At 35.1% G+C, this 21748-nt stretch overlaps 1 protein-coding gene across 1 annotated transcript in view; it reads left to right on the top strand.

Annotated features, from left to right (window-relative positions):
- Spata17 (spermatogenesis associated 17) overlaps positions 1–21748 on the top strand; it is a 143903-nt gene that overhangs the window by 11477 nt on the left and 110678 nt on the right. Inside the window, exons 2-4 of the mRNA XM_042682093.1 lie at positions 509–598; positions 6550–6631; positions 17863–17913. Coding sequence (XP_042538027.1) covers positions 509–598; positions 6550–6631; positions 17863–17913 — 223 coding nt within the window. The remainder of the gene's footprint in view (positions 1–508; positions 599–6549; positions 6632–17862; positions 17914–21748) is intronic.

Here is a 21748-nt window from a genome sequence, read left to right as displayed (position 1 = left end):
ATCCCATGGTCTGTGCTGCCTTCCATAACTGAAATGGACATTCTGAACATTCTAGACAGAAAAGCTTTTCTGTGATAGATTCATTTTAGTTAGAGGCAATTCATTTTACTGATGACCAATTTAAATATGCAAACACTCTGTCTTGCATGATATATACAAAGGGGCATTTAAACAGTACAAACAATTATGTTTTTAAAATAATGACAAAATAACACATTGCATTTTCATTTCCTACTAAAAATTACTGGCAAATTAATTAGTTGCAAAATAGGTGATTATAAAAATTAAAAAGTAAAGCTGTTGAAAGCTCATGCCTTCTCAGAGAAAGGTTAAGTTTTAAAATACAGCTCATGATTGCTGGAATGTTTTAATTTGGTGTTTTAATTTTATTTAAAGTGACATTTCAATTATAATTATCATTTTAGAAGAAATTAAAAATTAAGGTTAACAGGTTGAATTCTTATAGAGTTACGTTAGATACTAACGACATATTTGCCATTTCTTTTAGTATTGTAAATGATTTTAGAAAATGGGAGAACGATGCAGCAGTTAAAATCCAGAGCTGGTTTCGAGGATGTCAAGTTCGAGCATATATCAGGTATATGGATTTTGTCATACCAATTTCAGCTGTAACATAGAATTCATTCCTTAGAAAATGTCATTTATTCGAGGTGTGCTTATTTCTGATTATTTTATTCATAGAGAAGTTATCACATTGTGTGATATCCTTTAAAAGAAATATGCAGCACTTTTAGGCTTTTTAAAAACTAAAGCCTAAATTATATCGACCCTATATGTACTTTAAACAGTTCTCAGTATCTTGAATGTACTTGATAAGATCATTTTCCCCAAATGCCATAGGAAGTGAAAATGACTGGGGCTATATGTCTAACAATGAGTTCATAGTGGAGTAAGAAAGGTGGGGTGTGAAAGAAGCTATTCTAGTCTCCAACAATTGATTGACCAAAGCAATCATTGATATCATTTTACTTATGCAAAGAGGTGGTTCATATTAATTCTTCTGGATTTTCTTTATTACCCCAATATTTCCTGTTTTCCTTTATTTTGGAAAAGAAATATTGTCCTTGATAACATAGAGAAAGGTATATACTTAAACCATTAAAATTCAGCAGGCTGGGAATCACACTTTATAATTTCTCTTCATAACTCAGTAGAAGCCAAATGTGCAAATTTCAAGCATGAAGATTAGGCTTCTCGTTTGGACCCTAAACCAAGAAAGTGATAGAAAAGATACTTTTTAATTCAGCAGACCAGCATACTATTGACAAACTGAAGAATATAAGAAAACAGTGAAGAGGGAAACTATTTTGATTATTTTTAAGTATTGAAGAATTTTTTAAGAATTTATCATGATTTTACAAAAAGATAGGCCTATTCAGATACAAGAAGCTTTTAGAACCCCAAATAGACCAGACCAGAATAGGACATCCCACCGTCACATTATAATCCATACAGGATCAACTCAGACCAAGGAAAAGATCCTTTAAGCTGTCAAGGAGAAAAGGGTAATCACCTATAAAGGGAAACCGATTAGAATCACCTCAGATTTCTCAGCAGAGACAATCAAAGCAAGAAGAGCCTGGAATGATGTATGCCATGCCCTAAAAACAAACAACTATCAACCAAGAATACTGTACCCAGCTAAACTCTCCTTCATAACTGAAGGCCAAATAAAAACCTTCCATAGCAAAGAAAAATTGAAACAATACATCTCCACCAAACCAGCCCTACAAAAGATTCTTAAAGATGTCCTACACATAGAAAACCAACAAGACCGCAACAAAGGCCAAGAAACTGCACCCAAACTGAGAATCCAAGAACCATAGGAAGAACCCAGTTTTCGCAGCCCCCAAGAAGGTGGATAACATGGCAGGAACTCCCAAATACCTCTCAGTCCTATCTCTTAATGTTAACGGACTGAACTCTCCAATTAAGCGACATAGACTGTCTAGTTGGATTAAAAAACAAGACCCTTCTATCTGCTGCCTGCAGGAGTCACATCTTGCCCGTAAAAACAAACACATTTTCAATGTTAAAGGCTGGAACAAAATCTACCAAGCAAACGGACCCCATAAACAGGCGGGAGTTGCAATCTTAATATCAGATAAAATAGACTTCAAATTAAAATTCGTGAGAAGAGATAAAGAAGGTCGCTACATACTAATTAAAGGATCTCTCCTTCAGGAGGATATTACAATTCTAAATATCTATTCGCCAAACAATGGAGCACCCAAATTTATCAAAGAAACACTACTTTCCCTCAAATCCCATATAGATCCAAAGACATTAATTGTTGGGGATTTTAACACACCACTCTCCCCACTAGATAGATCAACTCGGCAAAAACTCAACAGAGAAACCGCAGATCTAAACAGCTGCATAGATCAACTAGACTTAACAGACATCTACCGAACATTTCACCCAGCAGCATCAGAATACACGTTTTTCTCAGCAGCACATGGAACGTTTTCTAAAATAGACCACATTTTAGGCCACAAAGCAAACTTGTCTAAATTCAGAAACATTGAAGTTATACCTTGCATTCTCTCTGACCACAAGGGAATAAAATTAGAACTCAACACCAAAAGCCATCAAAGAAAGTCCGGTATCACATGGAGGCTGAACAACACACTGCTGAATCATGAGTGGGTCATGGAAGAGATTAGAAAGGAAATTCAAATGTTCATGCTATTAAACAAAAATGAACACACAAATTACCAGCTCCTCTGGGACACAGCAAAGGCAGTACTCAGAGGCAAGTTTATAGCTCTGAGCTCCTACATCAACAAATTGGAGAGATCTGAAACTAACAATTTAATGACACATCTAAACCTCCTTGAAAAAGAGCAGCAAGATAAACCCCAATCCAGTAGACGGAAAGAAATAATCAAAATTAAATCAGAATTAAATGAATTAGAATCCAAAAAAACTATAGAAAGAATCAACAAAACAAAGAGTTGGTTCTTGGAAAAACTTAACAAAATTGACAGACCCTTAGCAAATCTTATCAGAAAAAGAAGAGAACACACCCAAATTAATAAACTCAGAGATGAGAATGGAAACATCACCACGGAAACAACCAAGATTCAGAACATTATAAGGGAATACTTCTCAAAACTTTATGCTAATAAGTTTGAGAACTTGACAGAAATGGACCTTTTCCTAGCAAATATTGACATGCCAAAACTAAACCAAGATGAGTTAAACCAGCTTAACAGGCCCATATCAAGCATTGAAATAGAAACAGCAATAAGAGACCTCCCAGCTAAGAAAAGTCCAGGACCAGATGGTTTTACAGCGGAATTTTACAAGGCCTTCAAAGCAGAGCTCACACCAATACTCCTCCAACTCTTCAATGAAATTGAAAGAGAAAGCTCACTACCGAACACATTCTATGAAGCCATCATAACCCTCCTCCCAAAACCAGGCAGGGACTCATCAAAGAAAGAGAACTATAGACCCATTTCTTTGATGAACATTGATGCAAAACTTCTCAACAAAATTTTGGCCAATCGACTTCAACAATTCATCCAAAAAATCATACACCACGATCAAACAGGATTCATTTCAGGGATGCAAAGCTGGTTCAATATACACAAATCAATTAATATTATTCATCACATCAACAGGAGCAAGAATAAGAACCACATGGTTATCTCAATAGATGCAGAAAAAGCATTCGACAAGATCCAACACCCCTTTATGATGAAGGTTTTGGAAAAATTAGGAATCCATGGAACATTCCTCAATACAATAAAGGCTGTATATGACAAACCTACAGCCAGCATTATACTCAATGGTGAAAAACTAAAGCCATTTCCTCTTAACTCAGGAACAAGACAAGGATGCCCACTCTCTCCACTTCTCTTCAATCTAGTATTAGAATGCCTAGCTACAGCAATAAGACAAGATGCAGACATAAAGGGGATCCAAATAGGGAAAGAAGAAATAAAACTCTCCCTCTTTGCAGATGACATGATCTTGTATTTAAAGAATCCCATAGACTCCACTCCCAAATTACTCAAGCTGATTCAAAACTTTGGCAAAGTAGCAGGTTATAAAATTAACCCCCAAAAATCAATGGCTTTTCTGTGTGCCAACAATGAGAAAAGTGTGGCTGAAATTAGGAAAGCAACTCCATTTGTAATAGCCCCACAAAAAATAAAATACCTAGGAATTAACTTAACTAAAGAAGTGAAGGACCTCTATGATGAAAACTTTAAAATCTTGAAAAAGGAAATCAACACAGAACTTAAAAAATGGCAAAACCTCCCATGCTCCTGGATTGGAAAGATTAACATCGTGAAAATGGCAATACTTCCCAAGGCTATCTACAAATTCAACGCAATACCTATCCAAATTCCAACCTCATTCTTCAAGGAAATAGAAGAGGCAATCCAAAAATTCATATGGAATAATAAAAGACCCCGAATAGCAAAAACGCTCATGAATGGAAAGAACACTGCTGGAGGAATATCAATACCAAACTTCAAACTCTACTATAAAGCCATAGTAATCAAAACAGCTTGGTATTGGCATAAGAACAGACCTCAGGACCAATGGAATAGAATTGAAAACCCAGAAATGAACCTACAGACCTATAGCCATCTAATCTTCGATAAGGGAGCTAAAACAATAGAATGGAAGAAAGACAACCTCTTCAGTAAATGGTGCTGGCAAAATTGGTTAACTACATGTAGAAAACTTAAGCTAGGTCCTTATATATCACCCTGCACCAGAATCAACTCCAAATTGATCAAAGACCTTGAACTCAAAGCAGACACTCTGAAAACATTACAGGATGGAATAGGAGAAACCCTAGGTCTCCTTGGCTTAGGCCGAAATTTTCTGAATAGAGACCCAGAAACACAACAAATCAAAGAAAGGTTGGACAAATGGGATTGCATAAAGTTGCAGAGCTTCTGCAGGGCAAATGACATAGCTAGCAAGATCAATAGAAAGCCCACGGATTGGGAGAAGATCTTTACTAGCCATACAACGGACAAGGGTCTCATATCTAAAATATACTTGGAACTCAAAAAATTAAACCCCCCAACAACAAATCCTCAAAGAAACAACTGCCCAATAAATAAGTGGGCGAAAGACTTAAAGAGAAACTTCTCTGAAGGAGAAAGAAGGATGGCCAATAGACACATGAAGAAATGTTCAACATCCCTAGCCATAAAAGAAATGCAAATCAAAACAACATTGAGATATCACCTCCCTCCAGTTAGAACAGCAAAAATCAAGAACTCTAACAACAACAGATGCTGGAGGGGATGTGGACAGAAAGGAACCTTACTTCATTGTTGGTGGGAATGTAAACTTGTTCAACCACTTTGGAAAGCAGTATGGAGGTTCCTCAAAAGACTCCACATAGAGCTCCCCAATGACCCAGCAATCCCACTTTTGGGCATTTACCCAAATGTTTACAAACAAGACCACACTAAAGCTACCAGCACAACTATGTTTATTGCAGCATTATTTACCATAGCTAAGATATGGAACCAACCCAGATGCCCCTCAGTAGATGAATGGATCAAGAAAATATGGTATATATACACAATGGAATTCTATGCCTCCATCAGAAAGAATGACATTGCCCCATTTGTTAGGAAATGGAAAAACTTGGAAAAAATTATATTAAGTGAAGTAAGCCAGGCCCAAAGAAACGTAGGTCCCATGGTTTCCCTTATTTGTAATATCTAGTATATGTATGAGTCAAGCGGAAAAGGTCAGATAATGTGATGTCAGGAAAATGAACCCTTAGATGTGTATTTTAATGTTTTTTTTCTTTCATGCATGTGTTTCTAACACATTTATAAGATTATCTCTTTGTTGCTTTGTATGTCCCTCCCCCACAGTATAACCCCTGGTTTCACTATATTTGATGTCAGTATAACTTGTGGAGGAGATGGGGAAAAACCAGTTGTTTAAGGATACAGGTGGACCTGTTGCAACAATGAGAAGTACAAGTTGTCATGTCCAAAACAAGCTTTACAACATTGGTGTGGGGGGGGGGGGGAGGAGAAGGATTGGGATTGGGGGGGAGGGGGGAGGCTGGGAAGGGATGTGAAGGGTAAACAAAGGAGGAGGCTGCAATGCTTGGTAAGAAATGTACGCATTATCCTGCCCATGTAACTGTAACTCCTCTGTACAGTATGTTCACAAATAAAATTAAATTAAATTTAAAAAAAAAAGAATTTATCATGATTTAAATCCATAAACCTTGGCTTATTTCTCAAAAAGTCACCATGATCTCTGTGTAGTTTAATAAATAATGAAAAGTATTTGGAATGAGCTAGCATTGAATTACAACCCCAAAGAAACAATGAGTTCTTATCTGTGATTTTTCATTGTTCTAGAAATTAATTGTTCTGTCTCAGAATAACTCATAATCTCTTAAAAGTACATGAAACTTGGCTTTGAATTTGGTCTCTTCAATGACAAGAAAGAGTATATTTAAGCAAATAATTAAGAGACATTGTGTGTCAATGAAATTATGCTAACAAACATTTCTTATCCCAGGTATTTACACAGAATAGCAACGATTATTCAAAAGTGGTGGAGAGGTTACTTAGGCAGAAAACAATTTCAAGTTCTTGTCGAGGTAAATATAAAATTTATATACATTTGCTAGCATTGGAGTTATTTAACATATGGTAATTTATTTAAGTTGCATTTACATAGAATTTAGAGAAGTTCAACATGATAAATATTTACTTAACTGTTATGATTTGGATATAAATTGTTACACAAAAGCTCACACATTGACATCTCAGAAAGAGGCAATACTTTGGGAGTTTCTGGAAGTCTTAGGAAATGGACCCTAGCTGGAGCATGCTGTTGAAGGCTGAATTTTACTCCAGTCTTCTCTGTTTCCTGGCTATCAACTATGTTCCTCCACTTTCCCCAACCCCTCACCATGGGCCTAGAAATAATGCATTAAATTGACCATGTATTTTGTAACCTATGGGATTGTGAGCCACAATAAATCTTTCCACTATTAAGTTGACTTTATTTGGTATTTGGTCTCAGAGATGACTAACACAAGGACAAAGTTGGAGTAGATTATTGGCAAGGAGTCTCTTCTGAGAAGCCTTTCCTGATTTACTGTGGATAGCTAACTTTTCTGTACCCAAACTATCTGGTAGATTTATTTGGTTTTACATGTAACATGCATTTGTATGCACTTACAATATATACTAGATGGTGAAGGTTTTGTGAATAGGTACTATGTTCATTTTTGCATCACCAACATTTTGGAGTAATGCATTGACCTAAAAAAGTCAATAATATAAGGATGCTAAAATTGATAGAGCAACAATAAACCTTCCTTTCTACTCTCTCAAGGACTTCTTACTAAATTTTGTATTATAGAAATAAATAAAATTTAAGTTAGTCATAATGCAAGGTTTTGGAGACAGCTTAGTTGCTAAAGTGCAGTCAAATGAACAAAAGCATCAGGTATCGAGTTTGAGTCCAAGTCTTAGAACTAAAAAATAAAATTTCAAAGTGGATTTTTATAGAAAATTACACATATTTATGAATATACCACTGATGTATTTGAAATCAATATTACTAGAAAGCAACAAAAGATCATATGGCATCTACCACCTATACTAGTCTTTTTATTAACCTATCTAACAAGCATTTTGTATAAATTATTCAATTTGTATTTCATGAGGCTCATTAAAAGTTAACTATTACAGGATGTTTGTAGCAAGTTAGAAAACTCTCATACACTTGTTATGAATACCCTATGCTATATTTCATATACACAGAAATCTAAAATTGCTAAACTTTCTATACACAATGTGCACATTGTCTGATAACTGCCAACATCTTATACTTAATTCCTGAAAGGACAGGAACCATTATGTTAGGATGGTATTTTAGTACATTGATGACTGGCACATGGTAGAAATTCAGTTAACCCATCAATGACTCACAGAACAAGCACAAATTCTACAATATACTTACTGTGTCACTGATACTCCTTTATCAGGTAGAAAATAAATATTGAACCTAATTAGTCTTTAGTGTTGCATATCCTTTTGTTAGCTTTACTGACCCGATTTTGGTGAAAAGCATCATGTAAAACACAGCATTTTGAACTCACAAATCAAACATCTCTATTTCTGTTTTTGCTTAACATTTTAGGAAGGAAAAATGGAGAAATATAGTTACCAGTACATAGTTACTTTAGGAATTTTATCTATCCTGGCTTGTGATTTTCTACTGTTATTTTCTCAAGTTGAATGCCCTGGCATTTTAGTAATACACATCTGATATACATATAAACAACTCTTATAATTTATTTGAGGTTGAATGAGACAAATAATTTCTTTAGCCACAGAAGCTACTCGATATCCCAGCTGAACTTAATTACACTTTTTTTAGTAAAGAATTTTATTTCATATTTGAGCCCATTTTGTTCTTTAAAATGGAAATATATGATCAAATATCAGTGCTTTTGTCTTTTGTCAATTGTCTATTGATACCATATTTTCCCATTTTTCTTTCTAGTGTGGTTTTTAAATTCACTGTAATTCTGCCAGCATTTTAGGATATTGAAAAGGTAATTTTCATATCTTGAAGAAATTTTAGGCTTATAGAATAGTTATAGAAATAGTACAAACGACAGTCATATAGTTATCACTCAGTTACATGAAGACTTTTTCTATTGTTTTGTCTTTTCTTTTATCTCTCTATACATTGTTTTTCATAATTTGGCACAAGGTTGCAGAACCAGTGTAAATATAATACATTTATAATATATATAAATATAATACATAACTAATCCTAAAAATCAAGAACTTGGCTATGCTAGGTGTTCTCACATGTGTAATACTAGACTGAGATCTGAGAATTGTGGTTGGAAACCAGCCTGGGCAGGAAGATCTGTGAGACTCCTATCTCCCATTAATCACCACAAAGCTTGAATTAGAGCTGTGGCTTAAGTGTAGTGTGCTAGCCTCGGGGAGCTAAAGGGAAAAACCCAGGTTGTGTGTGTGTGTGTGTGTGTGTGTGTGTGTGTGTGTGTGTGTGTGTGTGTGTGTGTGTGTGTGTGTGTGTGTGTGTGTGTGTGTGTGTTATTGAGACTTAATCTCAGGGCCTCCCACTTGCTCAGCTTGTTTGGTAGCCTAGTGATCTACAGATGAAACAACTCCAGCTCAGATTCTTTGATTGTTATTTTGGAGAATGGAGTCTAGTAAACTTTTCTGTGCTGGTTGACCTTGAACCTCTGATCCTTCAGATCTCCACCACCTTCGAGTAGCTAGGATTACAAAGCTATGAGCATCTGGCCCAGGCTATTTTATAATCTATAATCTTCATATTTTCATTCACTTTCCTAATACTATTTCTGCCAAAAATGTTTTCCATGATCCAAAAGAACTTCACATTTCACAGTCTCTAGTTACTTTTAATCAACAATAGTTAATTTTTCAGTCTGCCCTTGCTTTTCATGCTCCTATTTTTAGAATAATCAATTAATTAATTAGCGAATCAAATAACTTTTACAGTATGATTCTGAGGATCAAACCAAACATCTGTGCAAGCTAGGAAAGTATTCTACCAAAGTTACATCCCAGCCTCCTGTCCCCATTATTTTTATAATTTTGAGATTAAGTGATTACATAAATTTTACAAATTTCACAGTATTTTGGGATAGTGATCTTAGTTAAAGTGATCTTAGTTAGTGATCTTAGTTAAAGTCACATCTTAACTCATGAGGCTCACTATCATTATCATGGTATATAAAACTACAAAATTTGACATTATAGCTATTTCTTCCAAATCAGGTGATATGTCAATGTCTTTCCTGTTGCTTAGTGTAGGCTGTTCCCGCTTTCTCTCTCATTCCTCCCTCCCATCACTGCCCTTGAGTTGCTTAGCTCACTTTCATCAATGTCCATTGCAGCTGATTGGCCCCTCTGTTGTGCTTCCCTCTGATTCTGTGCCCTCCTTCTAGCTTCCCTCAGATGTGCACATGTATATACCATATATAAGGTCAAGAACATGGAGTCATCTAGAAATGATACAAGTAAAGGTCCTTTGTTTCTTGAATTCTGTTTACTTTGTCATATCTCCTTTCATTTTGAATTTAACATCTATATATCAAGGCGATGTGCCATCTGTCTCTCTGGTTTTGGCTTACCTAACTCAACATGAATTGTTCTAGTTCCATCCATTCCCCTGTGAATTCCATTATTTTGTCCTTTCTAATGGCTGTGTAATAATCCATTGTATATGGGTACCCGAATTTTTGGATCCATTCATCTGCAGTGGCGCATCTGGGTTTGTTTCCATATCTTGGCCATTGTGAAGAGTGCAGCAATGAACATGGGAGGTGCACGTGTCCTTGTATCCTGGTTCTTGTTGGTCCCCATTGTTTCTGATGAGCAATGTTCCACTTATTTTCCAGGTGGCTTCTCAGCTTTACTTTCTTGTTCTTTACTTTCTTTTACTTGATTGTTGATGTTAACTTTGATGGTTTAATGTGATGTTTCTCAGCTTTCTTACCATAAATTTTTGTTTTCCTGCCTTGAAGGAAGAATTTAAAGATTGTGAATATGTCTTATTCATTATACTTTTGCATACTAAACATAGCATTCATTGATGATACTTATCATAGTCAATTGTTATTATATTTATCAGTTACTTTCTAATTCCACAGTTTCTTACATTTCCTCATCAGCATTCTACTATAGAATCTTTATTGTACTCTTATTTATTCATTTATTTAAACTGTACTCATGGATTCCTATTTTATTCAATGGGTTTTAATCAGTTATTATCACTAATTGGTTTCATGCTCACACTCCTAGATCTTGCCAATAGGAGCTTTTCAAGACAATCAAATTACTAAAACAGAATTATCAAGGAGGCAATATATTTTATATGGAGTAAGTGGTGATTATTGATGTTTGTCAATAGCATAGACAGAAAATTGGGTATATTCAACCCATTCATCATGCGATTATGAGATTTAATTGAAGTATACATATATGTATATACATACATATTTCAATGACTATTCTAATAATACTGGAACTGTTGAAATTATATTTTTAAACTGTATGTAAGCAATAACTTATCTATGAAATTTTGTTTTGTGACTTGGCATCTCAAATGTATTAAGTCAAAAGGATTCATTTAGGATGATCATCAAATAACCCTCCTAATTAAGATCTAAATATCTTTTTTTTTTTGTGGGTCATGGAGCTTGAACTATGGGCCTGGGCTCTGTCCTTGAGCTCTTCAGCCCAAGGCTAGTGCTCTACCACTTGAGCCACAGCACCACTTATGGTTTTCTGGTGGCTAAATGGAGATAAGGATCTCATGGATTTTTCCTGCCTGAGCTGGCTTTGAACCATGATCCTCATATCTCATCCTCCTGAGTAGCTAGGATTACATGTGTAAGCCACCAGGGCCTGGCTGAAATACCATTTAGTCATTTGAAAGAAGTCAAACTATGGTGGTTTTCCTCAGATTTAAATCTGTTAAGGTTTAAATAACTTTCAAAGAGATCTGTTTTATTTATATCAGTACTTGCCATAGGTATGAAACATAATCATATGGATCTTAATAAATTTTCTTCGAGTAAAACTAAAAGAGCTCTTATTTACTATTTGCCTAGTGTGAGTGAACTTTTGCACTAAGCTTTTTACATACCTAAACTAAGTAGCCTTCAGCCAAGCCTATGACATCATTGCTATTTTATGATGAAGACTTGGGCTCTCGTTACTTCCACAAGGACACAGTCTTAATGATAAGTTTAAACCCAGTTTAAACCCAGCTTGATCTGATTCCAAAATTTTTATCTGTTGAGCACTTATTGAGTATTCTATCTTAAACATTATTGGAGATTTTCCTTCTTTGAGATATACAAATGCTTGTGTTACCAATATATTAAGAGATTCTTGATTGCATATAGCTTTAATTTTAAATATGTATGCTATTTAAGACTATAGGTTTTATTTTTTTCCCCAGTTTGTTCTTTGGTGACCTTCTTACTTCTGGGCCACACAAAGGAAATGAGAATTTATTTATTTTATTTTTAATTAATTTATTTTGTTTTTAATCAGAGTTAGTATAAAGTGATTAGAATCCAATAATAGCAGTCCCCTAACTTATTTCTAGGAACACTATAGCTAAAATGCTGTATTACCTTATTTCAAAATGTTCTTTCCCAGTTGCATAGAATCTTTGCTCCTTTGCTCATTTCTATATCCACACCATTTCTTTTTCTCACCATCAACCCCCCCACCCCACTGTCCAACAGAATCTGTCAAAACTCAATGTTTAGGAAAGCAAACCTAAGGAAGTACATAGGTTAAAGGGGTGGCAGCTAGCTAAGGTTAGGCTAGAAAATCTCATAATGGGAGTGAAGTTGGGCAGGATCTCTAGTGCCAAGCCACAAGAAACCAGCTCCCAGGGAAACCTACATCTACATAAAGTTCCTGGCATTTCTTTAATCTTTTCTACAAGTTTAACACTGCTGTGTGTTATCCAGAGAGACAGACAGAATTTCTTTCTCCTCAGTTTTAGCCAAAACTAGATCAATTCATTTTTCTAATTCTGTATGTATTATGTTGTTTGCTCTTAATGGGACTGTTTTATCACAGAACACTAGATCTTATGGCCAGGACTCCAGTAACAAAAGGACCTCCCATTGTTTTCAGTTGGTCAGTGGGATATGAGTTGAGGAAAAGCACCATTAATTATCTTGTCCCACTCATTAGCTTACACAATCATATATACAATCATTGAGTAATTTTTAAATTCACCAAATTTTAAATTCACCAAATTTTATTCTGTGTCTTTTTAGCCCAACACCTATGTATAATAATGATGTAGTATTGTATATGGTTTCTTTATAGAATGAAGGTTATAGAATAATATTGTATATGATTTCATTATAGAATGAGGGGTATAGAATACTGACTATAAAAATTTAATGCCAGACTCCTCTTTTAATGATCACCTTATTTAAAAACCAGTATACAAAAGCAGTATATAAAACCAGTATACAACGAAGGCATTTTGGAAGCTAATAAAATAGAAATACCTAGAGTCTGTGATCTATGTTGTCACTTAAGCTACCAGAGCATGATTTGAGAACCACTGGTTTCATTTACTTATCTCTTGAAGTATCTCTGGAAAGATCACAAAAAAATACTAATGATATTAATCTGCCTCCAGGAAAGAGAACCAAGTAAGTAGCTGAGGAATAGGTTGGGGAAGGAAAGTCTTCATTATAAACTCTTCTGTATCTTTTGAATTTTAAACAATGTGAATACATTATCTGTTAAATACATAATTTAAAAAGTCAATCTAACAGAATCATCCCCTTACCAAACACATGCACATATACACATACACATATACATGCATGCATGTGCATGCACGCACACCCACATACCCACACCCATACAACATATACCCCCCCACACACACATCCGAAGAAGGTGAGATAATAAATGTGTATCTGGGGAATTAATGTACTCTGTAAAGGTCAAGGAGATAACAGTATAAGTAAAGTTTGAAATTGGGAATAGATATGGCACATTGAGAAAGAAACACTATAAGAATGTCAATCTACATGACAAAACTATTGGAGACTAGGGAAAGATTGTTGACAAGTTCAGCATTACATAGGTGAAGCAATATCCAGTGTTATTAAAGGGATGTTTTGGTTAAAAGCGCATTTGTATTCATCTGTTTGTAATAATACTTTGTCTTCTAAATATGCAAATATATTTCTTCACTTTACACTGGAAGAGATGTGGCTCATAGGTACTAAAACATGTAACTTAAGTTTCTGAGATCCTCGTCTTTTAAAGTCTACATAGAATTACATGTTTAATATAAAGTATCTTCTGGATGTCCTTTAAGTCTGCTTCCATGTAGCAGAGTAGATTATAGTTTTGTTAAAAATTACTCACCCTTCTACCCCTCCTCATAAAAGGATTATTAATTCCCTGCCTATTGGTTTTAGCTTGGCCAAGTGTTGTGAGCTAATGAAATATATGTCACACCAAAATTGAACATTTAGGTTTTCTACCTCTTCCTCAGTTTCTGGCTCTTCTCACCTCTGGACTGGAGAAAAGCAATAGGGAGCCTTAGTTTCTATGTCATGACAGTAAAAAGGGAACTTTTGTTTTCTAATCTTCAAAGTTAGTTACATTTTTCAAATTAATTAACTAATTTACTATGAACTCTGGACATGGGCACTATCTCTGGGCTTTTATGCTCAAAGCTAGTGCACTATCACTTGAGCCATAGCTCTATTTCTGGGTTCTTGTTAGTTAATTGGAGATAAGTTCCATGGACTTTCCTATTTGGGTTGGCTTTGGACCATGATTCTCAGATCTCAGATTCCTGAGTATTTAGGGTTACAGCATGAGACATTGGCACCCAATTGATAGTTGGACCGTTTTTTTTGTTTTTTTTTTTTACTCAGCAAAGCTAATTCATAGTTACCATGCTGACAAAAGAAAAGGTATTAATAAGAAGCATTCTGAATGGGGTTGCTCAGGGAGGCTTACCAAAAGATATTTAGGAATTTATTGAGTTTGCAGTGATGTTAGGACACCTCCCTGTGGTGATAATCTTGTAAAGTGTTGATGCTTTCTCAGCAGTGTTTGATAGATCATAATTAGCACTCAACAAATGTGTATTAAACTGATCTATTAGATAGGACCATAGATTGAGAGCCAGAGCTAGTGATAAAGTTTATATAATCACCAGTATATATGGAAAGGATTTTCTACCTAAGCAGAAGGCTAAGAACTGACACTTATGGAATACATTATGTGGGATTAAAGAAGAAGGAAGAAAATTAAAATAGATAAACAATCAGAAAACAAAATCATGCGTTTTCACAAGGACCAGATGAAAAAACTTAAAAGAAACTTAGAAGTACCACTGTTTTATGTTACTTTATACATTCTGCTTTTGAGATAGTTGACTATTTTCTCCTTGAAGCTTATCTTGTCCTGGTCTCCAACCATAATATCCAATAACTATAGAAAGATTAAAACCTTTATATCATATGATTGGAGTGGATCAGGAATGACAAGAAGGAGAAAAGAGTAGACTGAATCCAGAGGCCTCCGAAAGGACTGACTACACTCACAGTGGACAGTCTCTAACCAGGTTGAAAACATGAGATTCAAAAATTTATTCTTGTTTCTTTTGTTGTTGTTTTTTTAAGTCAAATATCCTACTTGTTATAGGGAAATGCTAACTTTTTATTTTACTTGGTGGTACTAAGAGTAGGGGAGAAAAGGACTTCCTTAAGAATGTTTGAAAAAGAGTTAGGAATATGGAAGTACAGGAGAAAATATGCACTGATTCAATTAAATAGAGGAGAAATAAATTTTTGAAGATAATTGGAAAACACTGAAGAAATGTACTCTTTACCTGACTTATGTAAATTTAACTCCTGTGTCCATCATCTTTATAATAAAAATAAACATTATTTTTAAGGATTGGGACCTGATTATGGGAAGTTTTGAATATTACCTTGACTTGTAATTGAGTGGTTCTCATTTATCTTCCCCTCATTGTAAATTATGAGGGGTGGGGATGGGAGGGCGGGAGAGAGAGAGAGAGAAGGAGAGAGATGTGGATATTATTGAAGGCCTATGATTTTTTAAAACTCAGAAACAACTTGAAAAAAACAATACTTCATAAAATTATTCTAGAGATGAAGTTCAGAATGATTAAAAATAAGGTGAAGCAGGTATGAGTACAGCAGTCCTGGTAAAAGAAGACTTGAGATAGTTCTGTGAATAGTTGTAAATGATAGGTAAAAACATGATGAATGCAAACAGTCAGTATGAAATCAAAAATAAGCCTAGCCACTGTAAAAGTGAGACTTCAGAATTATTACACTCTAAAGCAATAGCTTTCCTACCAATTAGTTCATAATAAAATTTAGCCTTTTATACTTTTGGGGGTTTTATATATACTTAAATTTATATAATTCAAACCACAAACTGTGTATTGCACTACTGATAACATATTATAACTTTTTCTATGTATGAAATGAACTATATAACTTGGGGGGGGGCGTGCAGGGAGGGGAAAAACTGGGAGAAACTGAGGGAGGGGTGATACAGGGTGCCACCTGACTTATATGGCTGTAACCCTTCTGCACATCCATCACCTTTACAATATTTTTAATTTATTATTATTTTATGTAGTTATACAAAGGAGTTGTCATTTAACAAAGCAGTTTATGAATATAGTGTATCTTGATAAATGTCACCCCTTATAAAATCACTTTCAGCTATGTGGGAAGCACTTCAATATATAGTTACAATACTAATTATGATTATTAATCTTCACAACAGCTTAGTGAAATATGAAATTCCCCAGTTTTGAAAAGATGGATGTCAAAACTAAGAAACTTCTAGTAACTTTTTCAAAGGCACACAGCTGGTCTAAAACAAAGTCAGAGATGAAACTCTGTGGCTCAAAGGCTCACAAACTCAACTAGTTATAACTAAATACTGGTAAGATAAAGATAATAAACATCTTTTCCTAAGCCAAAACCTTTTGGAATATATACTCTCCAAAATACTTTAAAAAAATAAAGACATTACTATCAATGTCAGCTTCAATATGACTTGAGGAAATCTGGTATTAAAGTAAATATCTCAAATCACCTAAAATTATACTCTGCTTGTTCTGAGGAAGAAAGAATTTAAAATAAAGTAACATCATTGTTTATTTGTAAATAACATATTGCCAACTGTTTCTCAATTGCTTAGACTGTTATTAATCCAGCCTTGCTCCTCTGCATAGACAATTTGCTATGGAGCAGTCCAGGAAATCCAAACACTAAACAGGGAAAGCTTTTCTATAACTTCTTGTTTGTCATAGGGAGGGAAACTCCTTGATAAAGAGTTAAAACATGTTTTTCTTCTTCTAATATTTGCTGGAACCATAATGTTCATAACCTGGGCTGAAGTCAGTGAATTTCAATGGAATAAAAGTGGACAATTTCATTGCTTTCACTGCTTATTTGTACTATAATTTTAATGAAAAGGTTGAGGCATAGGTGGAAACAGTTTAAAATGATATTTTCATTGAAATAAACTACACCACTAAATGATTGCTTACTGGAACAGATTTATAGTTCATAGATAAATGTGTGTTTTCTAGAAAGAAACGAAGGCTCTAGGAAGTCTCTACTCTGCCTAGGGATATGCTGTAACCTGATATCATTCTATTTATGATTTTATAGTGTAAAATGAATATTAAATGAAACAAAGCTCCCAGGGATCGCTCAGGAGTCGGCTAAGTACATAGCATTTTGCATAGATGGTTGGAAGGCACAATCTTACCCCATCACTGCGTCCATATTCTTGAACGATTTCGACTGGAGACAGCATTTCTTTGAATTTTTCATTAAACCAGACGTCTTGAAATATGAATTCCTTTTATGTTTCTGTGAGTTTGGGCTAAAAGAACCCCAGTGAATAAATCATATAATACTACGTGTCACCAGCACTTGTGAATATTTCTGCTTTGTTATTCTATTCTCAGTAGAGCACCATTGATTATCAAACTCAGCGGAGAGCATTTTATGATCATATATCTCCATTAGCTCCTAGTTTGACTACCATAGATTTTTCTGGTTAAGCTTGCATTATGTATTAGGAGGCCCATCTCTTCAATACAAAGTTTGATTTCATTTTTTTCTAAGCCTAGAACTCTTATTATGTATTATGTATAAAGATTCTTTTCTTGGATATGTAAAAATAGGCTGCACTGTCTTTGTGTAACTGAATTGTATGCCATCTTTTTTTTTTTGATTCACAGTTAGCAAATTATACTATGAAGATGGATCACTATAATACAATGGCTGTCGAGGTAAATATTTCTTCACTTGTTAAACAAATGAAAAGTCAATTGTGCCCTGAATTCGATTTTAATAAAATGAGCAAGGCAGAATAATGCAAATTTGATTGATATGCTAATGGAAAAGAGAAAAGAATACATAGTTTAAAAGTTAGTTATGCTAAATAATCTTGGCAGGATTGAAAATTAGAGTAAAATGTAAATTGTGTAATTATAAATGCTTATGCTGTAGAATGTTATATATCTGAGCCATAACTAGAGAAAGATTGTAAATATTAGTGAAGCAATGTATTAGCTTCCATACATCATATGGAATATTGTGATAAATAGATGAACATGGTGTTGAAATATAAGAAACCTGCCAATACAAATCAATTAGAAATTATTCATACGATTTAACAGTAATAAAGTCAGCTTCCAGATTATAAGTTTTATTTCCAACATTTCTGTGTTCATTTTTATGTGCTATTTTTTTTTCAACAGAAAGCTAAATTAACAACTATAGGACTTGAATCTAGTTTCTGCACAGGTTTTGGAGATGGACAAAGCATAACTATTGTTTCTTTTGTTTCAGACAGTAGATGGGAACAACTTAATTGCTAAAGTACAACAAATGGAGAAATTTCTTACAGGAATTTCCTAATGTTTTCATAATCTATAGTTAGTTCTATAAATAATAGGTTTGTATGTGGTGAGACAATGTATGAGTTGAAGCTGGGAAGCTACATGAACAGTATTCTGTGTGCTGCTTTTGTAAGGGTTGCATTCCTCTGCAGATGTGATGTGTTGGGAGACTAACCCCAGTCTCCACTGTCTGGCCAATCTCTCTGCTCTCCTGGAGTTTATAAAAATACAAGCAAGAGGAAGAAATAGATTTATCTCCCTGCTTCTTCTGAGCCAAAGGCAGAAAACTCCTGCTGCAGGGAGCTCATCTTCTCAGTAATAATCACCTAGAGAAATTATTTTATTTTTCATTTTTAATAGGAATGAATTTGAGAGTATGGAGAATTTTAATTCTCTTTACAGGCCTGTTAAAGACTTAATGTTTTAGGTTCTTTCTTTTTCTTTTCTGTTTCTTTCATGTCAGATATGTCTCTAAAATAAAAAAGAAAAGAAACTAGACAACCTAAAGTAGTAAGTGACCAAAGCCTTTAGGTCATAGACTAAGAAAATCCAAACAGGAGATCTTGTCCCTTGTGCTACTAGGGAAAAGCACAGAAAACAGAGATCAAATAAAAGTGTATTTGTGATTATAATTCAGCTCTAAATCTTCATATTGAATTCTGATCTAACATGACTAATGGAGGCTCCTCTTTCCCTAGAATATGAAATTCACATCAGTATGTGCCATTTGGAAGGCAAGAAATTTTGTGGTTTTGATTTTTTTTGTTTTGTTGTGTTGTTTTTTGGTCTGATAAGGGGGCTTGAACTCAAAGCCAGGACACTGTCCCTTAGCATTTTCATTCAAGGCTGGCACACTACCACTTGAAACAGCTCTACTTACATCTTTTAGGTAGTTAATTCATGATAAGAATCTCACAGACTTCCTTTCATGTGCTGACTTTGAACCTCAAAACAGAGATCTCTTGAATAGCTAAGATTACCAGAGGGAACCACTGGTGCCCAGCAACAGTTTGTTTACTTGTTTCAATGTCGTGCAAAAAGCTGTGTGTTCTCTTATGTCTTAAGAGAGGATTCAAGGCCATTGGTCTTGTGCCTTGGGCTCTAAGTTAACTAAAAGCAGGAGAAAGGTTATTACCCAACCCTACACTCTGTATCTGTATCCTTTGATCTGAACCATTTTGAAGTCACTTTGCAAACACCTTGGGCTCTAGGAAGGATAGGAGCTGACAATAAGCATCTTGTGGCAGAAGGCAAATTGCCCCTCAGATAGGCAATACTTTTTTTCTTATCATCTTGACTCAAAGGCAAAATTGTCCCCCAAAAGAGTACAGCCAATATCTCAGGACAGAGAGACAGATGACCTGCTGGGCAGTAGTGATACATTGCTTCCTGTATGACACACATAGGTAAACCATGAATAGATCTTTCTCTTTTTTGGGGTCCGGTCATGGGCCGAGGCACTGTTCCTCAGCTCTGCAGCTCAAGGCTAGCGCTCTACCACTTGAGCCACAGTGCCACTTCTGGCTTTTTTTTTCTGCTTATGTGGTGCTGAGAAATCGAACCCAGGGCCTCATGCATGCAAGGCAAGCACTCTACCACTGAGCCACCTTCCCAGTCCTGAAAAGATCTTTCTTAATAGTAGGTAGGGAAATAAAAAACCCTGCCTCTTAATTGGTCTCATGAACTGCATCAATTGCAAGTTAGACATTTGGCAACTGAGAACTAACATGACAACTAGATTATATTCAGTGACTTGTTAAGCAGTCTAGAGGAGGAACTTCTTCAAATTTATCTATAGTCCATCCTAAATAGATGGTCATACTTTAGTAATGAAGTCTTACATATATATGATGTTTCTATGTAATAGTTTTTAATTTTCTCATTTGCTGCATTTATTTTTTAAAGGGTCACCTTTTCTCTAAAGGATTTATGATACTCTCTATTCCCGTAGAATTGATCACTCTCTCGCTTTTTATTTCCCTATTTGACCATCGACATACTTTGGTTACAGAACTTGTAACATTTATTATCTCTACTAATTTATATGCCAGTCTCCACCCTCCACATTCGGTAAGTCCCCTGAGGCCCAGATCCTGTCTTTTTCTTTGTATCTCTTAGGGCTTGACTTATGGTAGTTGGTGAGATAAATATCCCTGAATAAAACAATGGATGCTGGCCCTCTGATTTTTTTCTATGCAAGGAATAAAAAAGTTCTTTGCTTTAAATACTTTTTCTCTATGCCCTTGACTGTCTTTGTTAGAAATTACTTAAATCTTAGCTGAAATGTCTTTAGACCTTCTTTTAATTTCCTGACTAGGTTATGTAGTGTGAGTGAACTAGACAGGCTAAGGTAAAATTTAGTTAGTGTGCAATTCATAAGTGAATGGAAGACCTTCTGTGATTTAGGATTTTGTCAAAGTACTGTAATACACAAAGATCTGAAGGTTTCCTATGATACATGCTATATTCAGAACTCACAGTAAGTATGCTTGGTACAGACTCCTTGTTGCTAATTTGCTGCTAGGCCACTGAAAGTCGATTAATATAGCAGTAAATTGCTCTGTAAATTTTTATCTTATCTCCTGGAGCCTTATTCTCCCTGTGTGTCAATGTGACACTCTATTTCCTTTTTGGTCTCCACTTTGACTTTATCCCAATTATTGTTCTGCTTTTCATTTGGCATTTTGGCCACTATTTTGACACTATTTAAATTTGGCCCCTGACTTTTATTTTCAGTTCTTTAGACAGCTTGCAGTAGCATACACATGCATGACCTGAGTCAGCTGTTCATTTCTCTTCGGCCTCATTTTAGATAGACAGTTGTTTGTCCTCTCACAGTGTGGAACAGTATTGACTCACCATCCCCCTTCCGATATTTGTGAGCATATGTAAGCACTTGGCCTTCACTTCTGGCCCACCAGATACTGAGCAGAGACCCTCAGGTTCCTAATTAATACATAATTATGTTAGATGAGGACAAGAATTACTTTGAGTGGAGAAAGCCTGTTTAAAAATATCCCAGGTAGCAAAATACAAATTCCACTGTCGTTGGTCGTTGGTCGTTGGTCAATTACTTGTCCCTTTTCCCAAGCAGATTGATTTTTTCCCTCAGTACTTGATGCTTTCTCTTGCTTCTGATTTTTGTGTTGTCCACCAAGTCTCCTTTCATCCATGTATAGAGAGAAAATAACCTACCTAAGACCAGAATTGCATATATTCACTC

This window comes from Dipodomys spectabilis, unplaced genomic scaffold, assembly GCF_019054845.1.
Source record: "Dipodomys spectabilis isolate Male_0828 unplaced genomic scaffold, ASM1905484v1 ptg000069l, whole genome shotgun sequence".
Taxonomy (NCBI): domain Eukaryota; kingdom Metazoa; phylum Chordata; class Mammalia; order Rodentia; family Heteromyidae; genus Dipodomys; species Dipodomys spectabilis.
Note: the sequence above shows the minus strand (reverse complement) of the source record. Positions and strands in the feature narration are given on the sequence as shown.